Here is a 17,059-nt window from a genome sequence, read left to right on the forward strand (position 1 = left end):
GAGTAGGGAAAGCCCCTCCCCACAGTTACCCAGCCTGCCGGCGACACGGGCCAATTTGGAATCCAGAGCCCCGGGCTCCCCTTCCAGGATCGCTTTCACTTTTCTTCTCTGAGATGATACCTGTTTCCATAGTTTAACCCTCACCCAAATTTCCCATCTTCTATGGAATGTGGAGGGAATCTCCAAGGTCTCCAGAGTCCCCCTTCCCCCAATCCTTTGTGAGCCTTGCTTTGTGCAGGCCTTTTTCCCTGAAAAGTCTAAATATTAAGAGGAAAATCTTGTCTAGGTCCAAACCGGAGGTCATCCTGAGGACAAAGTGAGGAGGCCTTGTCTGCTACTGTGTGCGGGATGTGGCAGGGAGCCAGTCAAACTTGGGTCTCTAACCTAAGGACATTAAGTGGCATTAGTGGCTGCCAGGGCCAGGTGAGCTGAGGCAACAAAGAATGTAGTTCTACCACTAGTTCAAGAATATCCAGAAGGCCCAGCCCTAAAACTGTGTGTGTCTAAAAAGGGAGGTGGGGGGATTAAAGTTAAGGATAGGGAGAAGGATTAGAGAACAATGTGTGCTATTTTTGCATTGCAGGAGTGTTCTCTGCTGCTTCTGAGTCCTGACAGTCTTGAAAAGATCCAGCTGCTGAACTGGTAAGAGGTGGACTGCTGCCTCTGCATGGGTGGAGCACAGGAACTGACATAGCTGCTAGGGATCTGACTCCACCTCTACCTCAGACTTGCTGGACACCTTGGCCAATTCATTTTCCTCTCTGGGCCAGTCCATCACCCCATCACCACAAGGAGAGGGTAAGCATCATCAGGCCCCCTTGATATCTTTGAAATCTGACAGTTCAACTCATTTTCTTTCTATAATATTCCATGACTTTCCATGGAATATTATGGAAAATATATATGTTCCATCCCCTTTCATGACATTCTATACATTGCCAGCAAAACTCAATACTGAACATTAGATTCCCATCCTAGTACCCAGTCTAAATAAATGGTGAGAAGTAGGGAGCTGCTGCTGGCTCATTATGCAACTTTTTCCCATCTGGATGGCTGGACTATAAAGGTTTCCCTGGGGCTATGCTTTCCTGCTTCGCAAAGTCCTGATTCTCATTTGTAGGCCTGATTTTGAAGTGTCTTCTTTTCCGGAACCTTCATTATATTTCCTTCCTACCTCATGCCTCTGGTCACTGCAACTTGCTCACATTTCACTCAGAACATTGATTCACTGAATCAGACCAAGATTATGATTCGGAGAAGCAGTTTACAAACCTGGGGTTCAGGGAAACAAAAGCCCAGAGCAGTCTCAGTTGTGGAAGCAGGGCGAGAGGAGGTGTGCAAACTAGTCAGGTGGCAGGCTTGAAATAGTTCCAGGCACTATTGTACTGCTCCTGTCACAGGGGCTAGTCTTCTATACCTTCTGCCCAGCCACCAAACATTCTGTCACACCAGTCAATTTTTGGAGTGACTAGTGTGGGAGAAACAACTCATGAGAAATTGAGCTAAGTCTTAAAGAAATGGGGCTTCAGGAAAGCAAAAATAGTCTGTGATGCTAGAGATCTCCCAGCTGAGCACACTTCTTTGTGGTCCTGATATTACTGAGTCTTGGGAGGATATTGTGTGTGTGTGAAGGCGAAAAGGATGTGGGAGGGGACAACACAGCTTCTTGTTTGTATGGCCCATTTCTCTCCAGGGACGATGTACGGAAAAACCAAGTGTGTGCATAAACTTGCGCCTCAAAATGCCTCCCTGTATAGAGAGTACTCTAAGGCCCCATTCCACGTGCTGATTGACAAGTGATCAACTTGTTTGGTAAAGACAGGCACTGGTGGTGGGTAGCAGGAATTCTTTCTTAAGTTTGTTTAGCTGCAAAATGGAGATAATCCTCATGCTGCCTAGTGTCCTGTGGCTGCGGTGAAAAACCCGTAAGAACAGATGTCTGGGCTCTGTGGAGGCAACTCCATAAACTCAAGTAGACAGACTAGGCCACATCATTACAATGCCCGTTTCTTTCTTCACCAAGTTCTCCATAGTCATTTCCTCTATGCCTGGCCTGTTGATAGGTACTAGGGGAAGCAGTACAGTGATAACCGTTTTGAGGCACCTGGGGATGGGGTTCTGAGAGGAACTGAAAGCTAGACTTGAGGTCTGGCAGAGGTGTTCTGGAGCACTGCAGATGAACAGACTCCTTCTCCCCAGGGTGGCAAGGGGAATCAGAGAAAAGTTCTATGGAGGATAGCTTTGATGGTTGGATCAAATCAGAAAAGTAGGGGAAAGGTTCCTGCCCAAGCCAAAGCCCATCGGTGAGAGGGTATGGTGGGTTAGGCAAGAGCTATGATTCTGGATGGCTATGGCTAAGTATTTGTGTAGTGAGGAGAGGAAGAGCTGGACATTATACCAGAAAGAAAGGCCTAGGGCCAAAGTGTAAGAGACCATGACTGCCTGGATAAATTGAGGCTCAACTAGCTAAGTTCATCCTTCCCAGGGATGTGGTACGTTGTAGTGGCTCTGCTACCAGACTGCCTGGTCACCACTTAGAAGCAGTATGATCTGGGTGGGCTAATTCACCTCTCTGAGTCTCAACATTTTTTTTTCTGCAAAATGAGAATAATAGCACCCACGTCACAGAATTGTGTAAGAATTGAGTAGTCCATGTAAAGTGGCACAGAGACTAGTACATATGATGGTCTCAGTAAATGTTAGCTACTGATACTGTTATTATTATTAGTCTCCTTCTGATCCAGTGTACAGATCTTCAAAGTTATGGAAATGCTAATATGACTTTGAAACCAGTTTTTAATATAAACACACATGAGCCTATGATTTCTTATGCACGGATTCATTTTGATCGTTCAGACCCAGACTCAGTTTCCCAGGGAAGAATCTTTTGTTCAACTTTATATCCTCGGCACCCAACAGAGAGTTTGGCACAAACTTGTTGATGAGCATGTATTTACTGAACATAGTCAAATAAGGCATTTTCAGGCCTAATATCAAGCTTAAGTGCCAGCATTCACCAGTGAAGTGTGATGTTACCACTCATTGAGCACCTCCTTTATGCCATGCCCTGTGTTAAGTGACACACTCATTACCCAGAATGATGGATTACACACAGCTTCTGGCCTCAAGGGCAGTCAGTCTAGTGGGGGAGGAAGAAAACTCATGAGTTTTTTACTTGGGCACGGGACTGCTGGATGATGTTGTCATCCACTGAACTGATGAATATAGGAACAGAATTCGGAAACTGTAATGATTCTGGTTAGGACATACTGAATTTGACTTGTCAGAAATCCCACTTAGGGTCTTTGTGCAGGCTGTTCCCTCTGCCTACAATGTCCTCTGAATATTGGCATAGTTTGTACCTCAGTTCCTTCAGGTGGCTGTTCAAATGTCATTAATAGTGACACATTCACTAGACAGTTGATTTATAAAATAGCAATCCCCATTTCCACCCCCTTCACTCTCCAGTTCTTTAATTGGGCCTTTTTTTTCTTATCCATAGCATTTACCACCTCTTGGTATATTTCTTATTGTTATTTATTTATTTTAGTGTCATTTTTAAATTTTCTGTTTCTCATTATGAAAATGGAAACTCTGTGAGGGATAGACAATGAACAAATACATACATAAAATATACAGTACGTCAGATGGCAATAAATGTGATGGCGATCCTAATGCAGTGGCACGTGCCTGTAGTCCCAGCTACTCAGGAGGCTGAAGCAGGAGGATAGCTTAAGTCCAGGAGTTCTGGGCTGTAGTGCACTATGCTGATAGGGTGTCTGCATTAAGTTCAGCATTAGTATGGTGACCTCCCAGGAGAGGGGAGCCATCAAGCTGCCTAAGGAGATATGAATTGGCTAAGATCAGAAATGGAGCACATAAAAACTTCTATGTTGATCAGTAGTGGGATTGTGCCTGTGAATGGCCACTGCACTGCAGTCTGGGGAACATAGCGAGACCTTGTCTCTTAAAAAAATAATATGATGGAGAAAAATAGTCCAGGGAATGGGTACAGGGAGTAATGAGGGGTGCTCTTTTAAACAAGGAAGTTGGAGAAGGTGATATTTTAGCAAAGACCTAGAGGAACTAAGAGAGCGAACCATGAGGATGTCTGGAGAAAGAGTGTTCCAGGTAGAGGGACCAGTAAATACAAAGTCTCTGAGGTGGTGACATGCTGAAATGTTAGAGGAGCATCTAGGCAAGCCAGTGTACCTGGAACACAGTGGGTGAGGAGGAAAGTTGTAGATGAGGAGGTCAGAGAGGATTCAAGGAAACAGACAATGTATAGTTTTGTGAATCATTTTAAGGACTTTAGATTTTGCAGGATTTTGAGCTGAGGAGTCACATGACTTAAGTAAAATATCTAGGGAGCTATAGCAGCAAGGAAAGAAGCAGAGATGCCAGGAAGGAGGCTCTGATCGTGATCCATATCAGGATAGAGGCAGTGGAGGTGGTGGAAACTGATTGGACGCTGGATGTATTTGGAAGACAGAACTGGCTGGACTTGGTGTTGACACCTTAGATGAATGGTGTGAGAGAAAGAGAAGAGTGAGGAATAGAAGCCCACAAAGCCCTGAGGAGGGATTGGCAATGTGAAACCAGAGCAAAGAGAACTGGCTCTCCTGGAAGCCAAGTAAGGTACTGAGATTTTATAAAAGACAGAGTTACCAAAAGCGTATTTGTCAATGCTGCCCAGAAATCCAGTAAGATACAGGCAGAAAAGATGACATTGGATGTGAATATGGCAAGTCACTGGTGATATGGGCAAGGCCAGTTCAGGACAGAGCTGTAGATATACGCCAGACTGTGCTGGGGTGTCAGTAGAATGGTCTGTGAGAAAAGGGAGAATGTATACAGCTTCCTTGTTCTAGAAATTTGACCACAAAGATGTGATAGCTAGAGGGGGCTCTGGAGTTCGAGTTTGTTTTTACAGGATGGAAGGAGGTGAGTTTGTTTATGTGCTGAGGGGAAAATAAATCAATCAAGTAGAAAATATAGGAAACAAGATAATTGATGGGTGGGGGCTACGGGTGAGAGTGGAGGATGGAATCCAGAGCCCTTACAGATGAGTTAGCTTTTGCTGGCAATAGGGATCAAGACAAGAGGGAAAAATGGGCGAATTCAGTGGAGGTTGTTGTTATGGAAGATTGCAGATGCCACTCCTTATGACCCTTACCTGCTCTGGGAAGGAGGCAAAATTCCTAGTTGGCAGTGAAAGGAAAAGCAATACTGGAGGGAGGTTCAAGGAAGCCTGTTAATATTGGACAAGATTTGAAATAGCCACTGTGGACAATGGGCTAGTTGGTAAAGGCCTAACTAGGCTGTCACCCAATAATGTATAGCCACCTCATTCCGTAGTTTTGTGACATCCTGCTTCCTAGCTGTGTGGCCTAGAGCAACTTCACCTACTTAACTTCACTGCACCTCAATTTCCTCATCTATAAAATGGGCATAAGTAAAACAAAGCATTGAATTAAATGAGTTAATCCATGTGAAGTGATTACTGAGGACACTGCCTGGCACATGTAAGTACTTGATGGAAATAAACTCTTGAGAGTTATTTTTATTTTTGATTGACAAATTATAATTGCATACACTTATGGGATATATGATGTTTTTATATGTGTATACATTGTGGCATGATTAAATCAAGCTAATTAACATATCCATCACCTTGTTTACCTGTCATTTTTTTTTTATGGTGAGACCTTTGAAATTGACTGTCTTAGTTACCTTGAAATAAATAATGCATTCTTACTGCCTTCAGTCACCGTCCTGTGCAATTGATCTCAAAACCTATTTCTCCTGTGTATTAGCCAGTGTTCTCTAGAGGAACAGGACTAATAGAATAGATGTATATATAAAAGGGAGTTTATTAAAGAGAATTGACTCACATGATCACAAGGTGAAGTCCCAGAATAGGCTGTGTGCAAGCTGAGCAGCAAGGAAGCCAGTCCAAATTGCAACACTGCAAAGGTGGGGAGGCTGACATTGCAGCCTTCAGTCAGTGGTGAAGGCCTGAGAGCACCTAAAAAACCACTGATGTAAGTCCAAGAGTCCAAAAGCTGAAGAACTTGGAACGTGATGTTCTAGGGCAGAAAGCATCCAGCACAGGAGAATGATGAAGGCTGGAAGACTCAGCTAGTCTATACCTTCCATGTTCTTCTGCCTGCTTTATTCCAGCCGAGCTGGCAGCTGGTTAGATTGTGCTCACCCAGATTGAGGGTGGGTCTGCCTCTCCCAGTCCACTGACTGAAATGTTAATCTCCTTTGGCAACACCCTCACAGACACACCCAGGAAAAATACTTGGCATCCTTCAATCCAATCAAGTGGACACTCAATATTAACCATGACAAGTGCACCCGTTGTCAACTTGAACCCATACACATCTCCTGAAATCATATATAATCTTTAAATAAAGACAATAGTAAGGTCAAAATTATGCCTAACATAATATAGCTATCCTTCGTACAACCGGAAGGTGACTAATCCTCAGCCTAAATGCTGTTGTATAAAGATAACAACACTTAAATGCTGATAGGAAGTCAATAAATCTTATGTCACATGATGAAGGAAAAAAGAAGGAAATAAAATGAAGATATTTTCTCAGTGCAAGTGTATACATGCACAAACATGTTCTTAACAAAATAAGGAGGAAATACTCATGACAATTATAGTCCTCATTTCTGCAACTGCTCTGCAGCTGTTATTGATGACTATCATCTTCTAATACCCATTTTGCATTCCTTCCCTTGAGCAAGCACCTCAGCAGGTCGTGGTTTTTTACCTGGTGGAGTGACCCAAACCTTCATTCCTGAAGGATCTGGGCTACCTGTAGTCCTGTCTGGATTGGGTTGTTGTAGTTTCTCATTGGCTTTAACCACAGGGTACGGTAATACTAAGAGACGCTGTAAGGGACCTCCTTGCTTACATCCATTGTGGAGTAGTAGACTGATTTCATCTTGATAGTCTGGGTCAATCACCTCAGTCATCATTGGAACTTCCTTCTTAGCCTGTTGACTTAGAGGTAGGAGGAGCCCAAAGTCTCCGGGTGGCAATCTTAATTTCCAGTGTAATGGAATCGTTACTGTGTCTCCTTGTGGCAGTATTCCTCCCTCTGGAACTAAGACCTCTAGGCCAGCAGAAAGTAATGAAGGGGAAGCAAAAGTTTTGCTAGTGGGTCACTAGGGGTGATGGTGAGTGGTGCTACTTCCACCCATTGATTACTGAACCTGTGAATCCTGGCTATGGGAGGAACAGTACCATATATTGGACACTGATTCAGAGCATACAAAGCCTTCTGGAGAATTTTGCCCCAGCCCTGCAAAGTATTGTCACCTAGTTGGTGTTGTACTTATGACTTCAAAAGGCCATTCCACCGTTCTATTAATCCAGCTGCTTCAGGATGATGGGAATCATGGTAATACCAGTGAATTCCAGGAGCATGAGCCCACCACTACACTTTTTTAGCCATAAAGTGAGTGCCTTGGTCAGAGGCAATGCTGTGTGGAATACTGTGACTGTGGATAAGGCATTCTGCGAGTCCACAGATGGTAGCTTTTGCAGAATCATTGCAGGCAGGATACTCAAACCCATATCCAGAATAAGTGTCTGTCCTGGGGAGGACAAACCACTGCCCTCTCCATGATGGAAGAGGTGCAATGTAATCAACCTGCCACAAAGTAGCTGGCTGATCACTGAGAGGAATGGTGTCATAGGAGGGCTCAGGGTTGGTCTCTGCTGCTGGCAAATTTGGTACTCAGCAGTGGCTGTAGTTAGGTCAGCCTTGGTGAGTGGAAGTCTATGTTGCAGAGCCCATGCATAACCTCCATCCTTGGCATCATGGCCACTTTGTTCATAAGCTCATTGGGTGATGACAGTGGTGGCTGGGGAAAGAAGCTGAGTGGTGTCCACACAATGAGTCATCTTCTCCACTTGATTATTAAAATCCTCCTCTGCTGAGGTCACCATTTGGTGAGCACTCATATGAGATACAAATACCTTCTTAGTTTTTGACAACTCAGAGAGGTCTGTCCACATACCTCTTCCTCAAATTTGTCACCAATTTTAAAAGTATGCTTCTTTCAAGTCCTTGACCTTTTAACCAAATCATTGGCTATAGCCCATCAAACAGTATTAAATCACACACCTGACCAGTCCTCCTTCCAATCAAAGTGCACAACCAGGTGCACTGCTTAAACTCTGCTCACTGGGAAAATTTCCCTTCACCGTTGTCCTTCAGGGATGTCCCAGAATGGGGCTGTAGTACTGCAGCTGTGCACTTTCAGGTAGTGCCTGCATAGCATGCAGAACCATATGTGAACCAGGCCCTAGTCTTCTCTTCTTCTGTTAACTGATCATAGGGAACTCCCCATGAGGCCACTATTGCAGGCTAGAGGAGAGAAGGCAGGGTGGCAGGAATGGGGACCCTGGGCATTTGAGCCACTTCTTCATGTAACTTACTTATCACCTCAGGACCTGCTCAAGCCCAATCACGTATATACTACCACTTTCATTTGATGATGGAATGCTACTATGCATGCCCCACTTTATGGCTAGATGGGTCAGAAAGCACCCAGTTCAAGACAGGCAGTTCAGGTCACATGGTGACTTGATGACTCATCATCAAAAGTTCAGTTTCTACCAAAGTCCAGTAACAGGCCAGGAGCTGTCTTTCAAAAGGAGAGTTTTTATCTGCAGAAGATGGCAGGGCCTTGCTCCAAAATCCTAGAGGCCTCCACCATCATTCACCTGTGGGGGCCTTTGAAAGGCTCCAAACAACATCCCCATCTGCCACTGACATCTCAAGCATCATTGGATCTACTGGGTCATATGGCCAACGTGGCAAAGCAGCTTGCACAGCAGCCTTGACCGCTTTCAGAGCCTTCTGTTCTGGACCCATGCAAGACTGGTAGCCTTTTAGGACACTTGATAAATGGGCCAGAGTTACACACCCATATGAGGAATGTGTTGCCTCCAAAATCCGAATAGGTCCACTAGGCATTGTGCTTCTTTCTTGGTTGTAGGAGAGGCCAAATGCAGCAACTTGTCCCTCACCTTAGAAGAAATATGTCGACAGGTCCCACACCACTGGACCTCTAGAAATTTTACTGAGTTAGAAGGTCCCTGAGTTTTAGTTGGATTTATTTCCCATCCTCTGGCATGCAAATGTCTCACCAATAAGTCCAGTGTGTTTGCTACTTCTCACTCACTGGATCCAATCAGCATAATGTCATTAATGTAATGGACTAGTGTGATAACTTGTGGAAGGGAAATGTGGTTAAGATATCTGTAAACAAGATTATGGCACAAAGCTTGAGAATTGGCATACCCCTGAGGTAAGACAGTGAAGGTATATTCCTGGCCTTCCCAGCTGAAGGCAAATTGCTTTAGATGGGCCTTATGGACAGGAATGAAGAAAAAGGCATTTGCCAAATCAATGACTGCATACCAGGTACCAAGAGATGTGTTAATTTGCCCAAGCAGTGAAACCATATCTGGTATAGCAGCTGCAATTGGAGTCACCATTTGGCTAAGCTTATGATAATTCACTGTCAGTCTCCAAGATTCCTCTGCCTTCTGCACAGGTCAAATAGGAGAGTTTAATGGGGTTGTGGTGGGAATCACCACCCCTGCATCTTTCAAGTCCTTGATGGTAGCACTAATCTCTGCAATCTCTCCAGGGATGTGATATTGTTTTGGATTTATGGCTCTCATCCTACCAGTCAAGGAGCCAATGTGGGGATTCTGCCAGCTGCTAAGTACGTCTATTCCAGTTATGCATTCTGGCACTGGGGAGATGACCATAGGATGAGTCTGGAGACCCATTGAATCCACTGTAAATCAGACCTGAGCTAACACTCCATTAATTATCTGATCTCCATAAGCCCCTACTTTAACTGGAGACCCACAATGACATTTTGGGCCCCCTGAAATCAATGTCAGCTCAGAGCCAGTGTCCAGTAGTTCCCCCCAAATCTGATCATTTCCCTTTCCCCAATCTGCATCAGTCTGATAAAAGTCTGGAAGTCTCCCTGGCGAAGGATATGAGAAAGATTAATAACATAAATTGTTGGTATTGTAGTGGAGTCTTTCCTTAAGGGCATTCTGCTTTCCCTTCATTCAAGGTGTTCTGGTTCTGTAAACTGGTTCAAGTCTGGAAATTGATTGAGGGGCTGTGATTCTGTATTTTTACAATTCGAATTAGTTTTTTGTCTACTTGACCTCGAAGTTTTCTGCTCATACAAATTAAGAAAGAATGCAGTGGGCTTTCTATCTATTTCACTTCCAGGAACACCTTGTTTAATTGGCCAAAGCCAGTGCTCTGCATAAGTCAGACTATTTTGATTGCTGCTTTGCCTCTGCTGTCCGTTAGAGTAACTACACCCATCTTGCCTTTGACGGTTGAGTGCTGCCACTTGGCCCCTGCCACCTTGGGATCCAGTTATTCTCACTGCATTTAAATTTTCTAAATTAGTTACTGTGGTTCCCACTGTAAGATCTGGATTACAGAAAAGAGCAATCACAGAGCTCTTCTAGGATGCAGGTGCTCCCCTCACAAATCTGTTTCAAAAACTACTGTTGAAGAGTATATCTTCTGGATCCTCCCAGCTGGGATGAGGAGGTCTAAAGTGACTAATTTACTCTAGCATTCCAATCCCTCTAAGCCTTTGAATCCCATCCTCTATAGTAAACCAAGGGAGATCAGGCATTTCCAGCTTGCTCATAGTAGGCCATCTGTTGATCCATATTTCAGCTAACCAAGCAAATAAACTATTAGAATGTTTTTTATCTCCCTGAGCTACAACATTAAACTCAGGATCCCTGTTTAGTGGGGCCATATCAAGAAATTCAGCCTGACCCAACTTTATGTTTCTTCCACCATTATTCCATACTCTTAGTATCCATTCCCATGTCTGTTCTCCAAATTTCTTCTTATACAAATTAGAAAACTCAAGCAGTTCTTTTGGAGTGTGTAGTGCACCTCCTTGTGGGTCACAGTCTGAATCTCATCTCTAGGTTCTTGTCGATACCTGAGTCTAGTTATAGGTCTAGAAGCAAACAAGGGTGTTGTGGCTGGGTCCTGAGGAGAATCAGCGTTGTCTTGTCTGGTAACTGCCTCAGGGAAGAACATCACTGTTGCCTCAATCAGTTCATGATTAATCTCCTTAGACAAAGGTGGAAAGGCCGATGGCAGCATGGGTGAGGAGGGGATGTTGCTACCACTGGGGGTGGGGAGGCTGTTTTCTCTGGCATAAAAGGCTCATCACAATTTAGGGACTCAGCACCCCCAGACTCATCAGGGTCCTCCCACACGTCCTCATCCCAAGTTGCAGGGTCCCACTCTTTTCTAATCCATGTCATCACTTTAACGGTAGACACCTGGTGAGGCTGTGCATGCACCTTTCATTGCAGGTCAGCCATTCACATAAGAGCTTGTGTCCCATTTCCCACAATTTCAGCTGTTTCCCTATAGGAGATAAGACTCTCATTAAGGGTAATCTTAGAGGATCTGCAGATCAGTGCGTACTTCAGGAGCTGGGAGTTAGAATCTCTGAGTTCATCATTATTTTCTCATCATTTTATCTAGTTAACTTAGGAGCAACCAACCAGCATTACTATATTCCTTTGTTCTCCACATAAGGTCAAAGGTATTATGTATAGTCACTAAACTCCTTGCCTCTCACAAGCAGTGAATCAGGAGTATCAAATATGTTTATTTTGCATAGCTCTCTAAACAGTTCACACCAAGGATTATCAGTGTTCTCCATACTATTAGAAGTAGAGTTCTTAGCATTTTGTGCTCTAATCATAGTAAGCAGCCAACTCCAGAAACCCCAAAACCAACTAAAGAACTCCATCATCAACATTCTGTTCCTCTAGAACCACCTCATGTTTGGTACCAAAATCTGTAATAGGGTTCTCTAGAGGGACAGAACTAATAGGATATACGTATACATAAAAGGGAGTTTATTAAAAAGTATTGACTCACACAATCACAAGGTGAAGTCTCACAATAGGCCGTGTGCAAGCTGAGGAGCAAGAAAACCAGTCTGAGTCCCAAAACCTCAAAAGTAGGAAAGCTGACATTGCAACCTCAGTCAGTGTCTGAAGACCTGAGAGCCCCTGGCAAACTACTGGTTTAAGTCCAAGAGTCCAAAAGCTGAAGAACTTGGAGTTTAACGTTTGAGGGCAGGAAGCATACAGCACAGCAGAAGGATGAAGGCTGGAAGATTCAGCCAGTCTATTTCTTCCATGTTCTTCTTCCTGCTTTATTCTAGCCGAGCTGGCAGCTGATTAGATTGTGCCCACCCAGATTGAGGGTGGGTCTGCCTCTCCCAGTCCGCTGACTCAGATATTAATAATCTCCTTTGGCAACAACATCACAGACACACCCAAGAACAATACTTTGCATCCTTCAGTCCAATCAAGTGGACACTCAATATTAACCATCACATTCTGTTTATCTGAAACTTTGTACCCTTTGACAAATAATCCCCCATTTCTTTCCTCACGAAGTCCCCCAGCCTCTAGTAACCATCACTCTGCTCTCAATTCTTTAGATTTCTATGATGATTAGTCATTTCAAGTTCTTCTACAGTGTTCATTAGACCAAGCTTAGGAGAGGACAATGGCTTGATCCAAAGTTAGGTGGAGACTGAAGTGATTGAAGACAGAGTCAAAGATGGACAGTGAGGGAAGGGAATACAGGGGAGAGGGGAAATGGAGATAAATTTGAGTTATGTGGTGCCTGAAACACAGTGTCTGGCACAGAATAGGTACTCAATAAATATTTGTTGAGTAGATTCTATGGAATCAAACTGTAGCGTTCCAGGAATGTATCTTCTGGGAAAGCAAGCAATTCTGACTAGAAAGGGGAACGCGCATTTCCAGTAAGGCCAAGGATACTCAAATGGAGACTGAGGGTTGGCATGAGAGTCAAGGAGGTGAAGAAACTGCAAGCTAGAGCATTGGAGGTATCACCAGATTCTGCCTCCAGCCTAGCCTCTTCTTTTCTCCTGGGAGGAAGCAGTTTACTTGGAGACTGACAAAGTAGGAGCTAGCAAGTAGGCTAGTAGCTGGAAGCTAATGTCTTCTGGGCCTGTAAATGGATAGAGCTCAGAAGATACCAGGATGAAGCAGATGGTTGTTGACTTGAGCATTTAGGAACAGGGTTTCCTCAGGGCTGAGGGAACAATGAAGTCCCTTTAGAGTTTGGAAATAACCAGCAAAGTAGAATTGGGGCTCCTCTGAGCCCTAGGCAGGGAGAGGGAGGCCTCTGATCCTCCCATATGCCCAGCCCCTCACTGTGGCTTACCCCAGCCCCTTTAGCCCCAGTTACTGGGGCTCTCATCTTTTCCTACTTTGCTATATGACTCCTTAGTGCCAAGCTCTGTCCTGGGGGTTGGGGATCCCAGGCCTGGAAAATGAAGTCAGAGCTTGCAACCTCCACGCACCATCCCGACTCAGTGCTAACATTCACACATGAGGCAAAGTAGCATCTTGGGAAAGGACACTGTCTTGGGCATCAGGAGTCTTGTGGGTCCAGTCCTGGCTCTGCCACTGCCTCACTGTGTCAAGTCCCCTCCTTTCTCTTGGCTTTGGTTGCCACATCTGTACAAAAACTGTTCTGCTTACCTCACAGAATTGTTCTAAGAAGTAAATGAAATTATAGGTGTGCAAATAACTTGTAAGTAGTAAATTGATATGTGCACACAAGACAGTGGTTCAGTTAATGGTAGCAGATATGTCCTGGAAAATCAGGGATCATGTTCTCTACATGCTCAGCAAGTAATTTTTGTGACTGTAGTGTCCCATTCTAAGAATTGAAACCTTCAAGTCTAAAGAATCAAGGTATTCATGGCTCTCTTCAGTCTAGTCCCCAACCTAGCTCCTGTTCAAATTCACTTAACTCAAACCAAACTGCCCTGCATTGTCCCACTTCTATGCTTTTGCTCATAGAGTTCCCTCCACTAATACCTTTTGCTTCCTCTCTGCTGATTAAAATTCTTCCCACCATTCAAAGCAAAGATCAAATATCACCTTCTCCGTGAGGTTTTCTGTCAAGTTAGCAGCTGAATGGGGATCTCTCTGGTTTCTGGAGTCCCATGGGCCATTTTACACTTTGGATCTAGTCCTTAGGGGCCATCTTTTTGAATAAAGCAAAAGAATCTTTCCATTGCAGGAGAGAGTGCAGACTGATAGTGGCATGGACCAAGATCCAGGCTAATGGCAATGTCAGGAAGGAAGAAAGGGAGATGTCTTAGTCTGCTTGCACTGCTGTAACAAAATACCTTAGACTGGGAAATTTATAAACAACAGAAATGTATTTATCTGTTTTGGGTGCTGGAAAGTCCAAGATCAAGGTGCCAGCAGATTTGGTGTGTGGTGACTTTCTAGTTTATTAACAGTTCTTCTTGCTGTGTCCTCACATGGTGAAAGGGGTGAGGTGTGTCTTTGGGGCCTCTTTTATAGGTCACTAATCCCACTCATGAAACTGGAGCCCTCATGATTTAATCACTTCCCAAAGGCCTCACCACCTAATACTGTCACACTGGGGATTAGGTTTCAACATATGAATTTGGGAAGTACAACAACATTAAGAATTTGAGAAGATTCATTCCAACTCCTGGTCCATTTTCTGGATGGGAATGATGAAGCCTGGGGAGGGGAAAAAAATTTAAGGCACCAGGCCTTGAAGTTGCCTCTTCTCACTAACAGCGCAGGCAATCGGAGAGAGAACAGCTAGGGGTACTCTGAAGAGCTGGACCACAAATAACATGGGCACTTACCTTAGTTGAGTCCTCAATTCCATAATCTGGGAAATTGGGGCTAAGAGTTTTGGTCCTTCTTCTTTACCTAGAATTTTATACGTTCCGGTAACCTCCTCCAACACAAGTACTTTGAAATGCCCAGAGTGTCCATGTGCCTTCATGGGTCAACCAGAGAGTCTGTGTCCCAGATGCCATGAAGGAGGCCACTTTGGCCAGACCCCATTTGAAGGGTGTACTTTCCTGGGGGATTACAGCAGACAGGGCTGCTGAGGTTGACTCAATCCCCAAGGTCTTTACTAAGGGGATGGTAGGCAGGGCTACGGGTGGGGTTTTGCACAAACTACTACTCAGGAGCCCAGATTGAAAGAAAGGTAGAAGAGAGCTGAGGATACCTACCCTGAAGCCCTCAGTTCTTTAGTTCTCGTGCTCTGTGGAGAACAACAGTTGCACTGTTTTCCAAAGTGCCTAACAATGAAAATCTGAAAGCTGGATGGGCAGAAGCACGGAGATAGATGTCCAGTTTTCTCACCTTCCTTCCTAAAGTCTCTCAGGCAGGAGTGCCTATGGAAAGTGGGGAAATGAGAGAGGTGAGGGTCAAATCAGATTAAGACTCCATGCTCTGTCTTCCTTTCCCAGTGATAGGGGAGCATGATGTAGTAAACCATCAAAGCTGCTCCCAGGAAGAGCTCTAAATATCTAAAGTGCTTCCTGGGCACAGATTATCTGGGCTCTCCTCCTCTACCCCTTAATCTTGTGTCCCTTTCACTGCTCATCCACGTCCCCACACACAGTTGTACAGGAAAAATACAAGAAGGTCCTGTAGAAGGATTAAAATTTAGTAAAATGAATTTCCCTGGATTTAAGTGGATATCTGTGCTGGTCCAGGGTCTGTTTAACTCCTTCCCTTGTTCTTCGCATGGGGGTTCTGAACTCTACGGACTGCGTTTCCCAGGCTCCTAAGTCAACTGTCTTCTGGCTGGGTTTAACCAATAAAAGGCACTGGTGGGAAGGCAGGAAAAATGGAGAAGCCAGGGTACTTAGCCTCTGCCTTCTCCGCCTTGGGTGGTGCCTCTGCTGTGTCTCCTCTGTGGTTCCTGCTATCAACATACTTCCAGTTTTGCTGTGTGATTCCAGCTCCCGGTTTATGTCATACTACCTTCTCCCATTGCCCCTCCATTCTTCACCACCTCACCCTCACTCTGATTGCAAGGGGGTTGACCCCTGTAAGCTGTGTTTCCTAGGTTCCAATATTAATTGACTTCTGGTTTCCTTAATGAGAGACACCTCAGAGGCAGATTGAAGGGCAGGAATGAGGGAAAGAAGAGGCTACTTTTTGCTTTCCTCTAGCTCAGGCACATTACTCATCTATGGCTCTAGCCCCTGTGGGCAGGCCTGTGATTTTACTTTTATCAGATGACCCCTGTCCCTCTTCCCCCACCCCTCAAGCCTAGAAGTCATGCTGGCTTCCTGCAGCCTCTAGGTTATCTGCTTGTCTCACTTGGATTCTCAGCCTATCACCTATGTAACCAATTTCTTTTCCACATTAGATATTCTGTCATAAATACTTGATAGTTAGTTTACTCAGGTAGATATTGACTATAAATTAAACCAGTGGAAATGCAGCCTATGATTCAATGTGAGTGAATGGGAGGTTCCTCAGTCACTTGACTCAAAGTAATATGGGCTTCGGCGACAGTTACTGAAAAGGTGTCTTGCAGCAGCCAGAGAATTGAAGGGAGGCAAAGAGCGGGCAAGCTGACGCTACCCCTCTACGTACTTCTTGTATTATTCAGAACCTTGCTTACAGGGCAACACAGCTCCCAAAACTCTCTAAGGGATCTTGTTGGGGAGGTATAGGCCATTGGGTTAGTTTTCCTTTTTGCTCTTACAGACTCCTGTGCCTGTCAGATACCAGACCATTTGCTATTCTTCCCCATGGCCAATCATACCCCTTCCCTCAGTAACACCCACCTCCCCATCCATGTCCACACACACCAGACACAGCAGACACTGGGACTTATTTTCTTGGAGAATTTTATTGTGGAGCTGTAATGCCCTTCAGGTGGTTTCTGGAGGCATCATAAGTTCCTGGGCAGACTGCAAGATTACAGTTGGTGTTTGAGATAGCTAATCAACACAGGAGGAATATCCAGCTGGTTGATGGCTTGTAACTGGCCAGCCTGGCACAGGGCTCTGCGGATGACTAAACGGGCCTGTGATAGGAGCGACCGTGGAGTGGCTACAGCAAGAAGAAACACATCATGAGGAGCAATTATCAGCATAA

General features: G+C 44.7%; 1 protein-coding gene and 1 pseudogene across 3 annotated transcripts in view; both read right to left on the bottom strand.

The window, feature by feature from the left end:
• Nucleotides 1-7,133: 7,133 nt before the first annotated feature.
• On the bottom strand, nucleotides 7,134-14,936 carry LOC135271049 (uncharacterized; annotated as a pseudogene).
• Nucleotides 14,937-16,790: 1,854 nt separating this feature from the next.
• ASB12 (ankyrin repeat and SOCS box containing 12) overlaps nucleotides 16,791-17,059 on the bottom strand; it is a 54,487-nt gene continuing 54,218 nt past the window's right edge. For all 3 annotated transcript variants that reach the window (XM_012460875.3, XM_064367726.1, XM_012460872.3), the window contains exon 3: nucleotides 16,791-17,014. In XM_012460875.3, the coding sequence (XP_012316298.2) occupies nucleotides 16,881-17,014 (134 nt within the window). In that variant the 3' untranslated portion in view covers nucleotides 16,791-16,880. The remainder of the gene's footprint in view (nucleotides 17,015-17,059) is intronic.

Source organism: Aotus nancymaae, unplaced genomic scaffold (assembly GCF_030222135.1).
Source record: "Aotus nancymaae isolate 86718 unplaced genomic scaffold, 86718_ANA_hifiasm-v0.15.2.pri h1tg000073l, whole genome shotgun sequence".
Lineage (NCBI taxonomy): Eukaryota > Metazoa > Chordata > Mammalia > Primates > Aotidae > Aotus > Aotus nancymaae.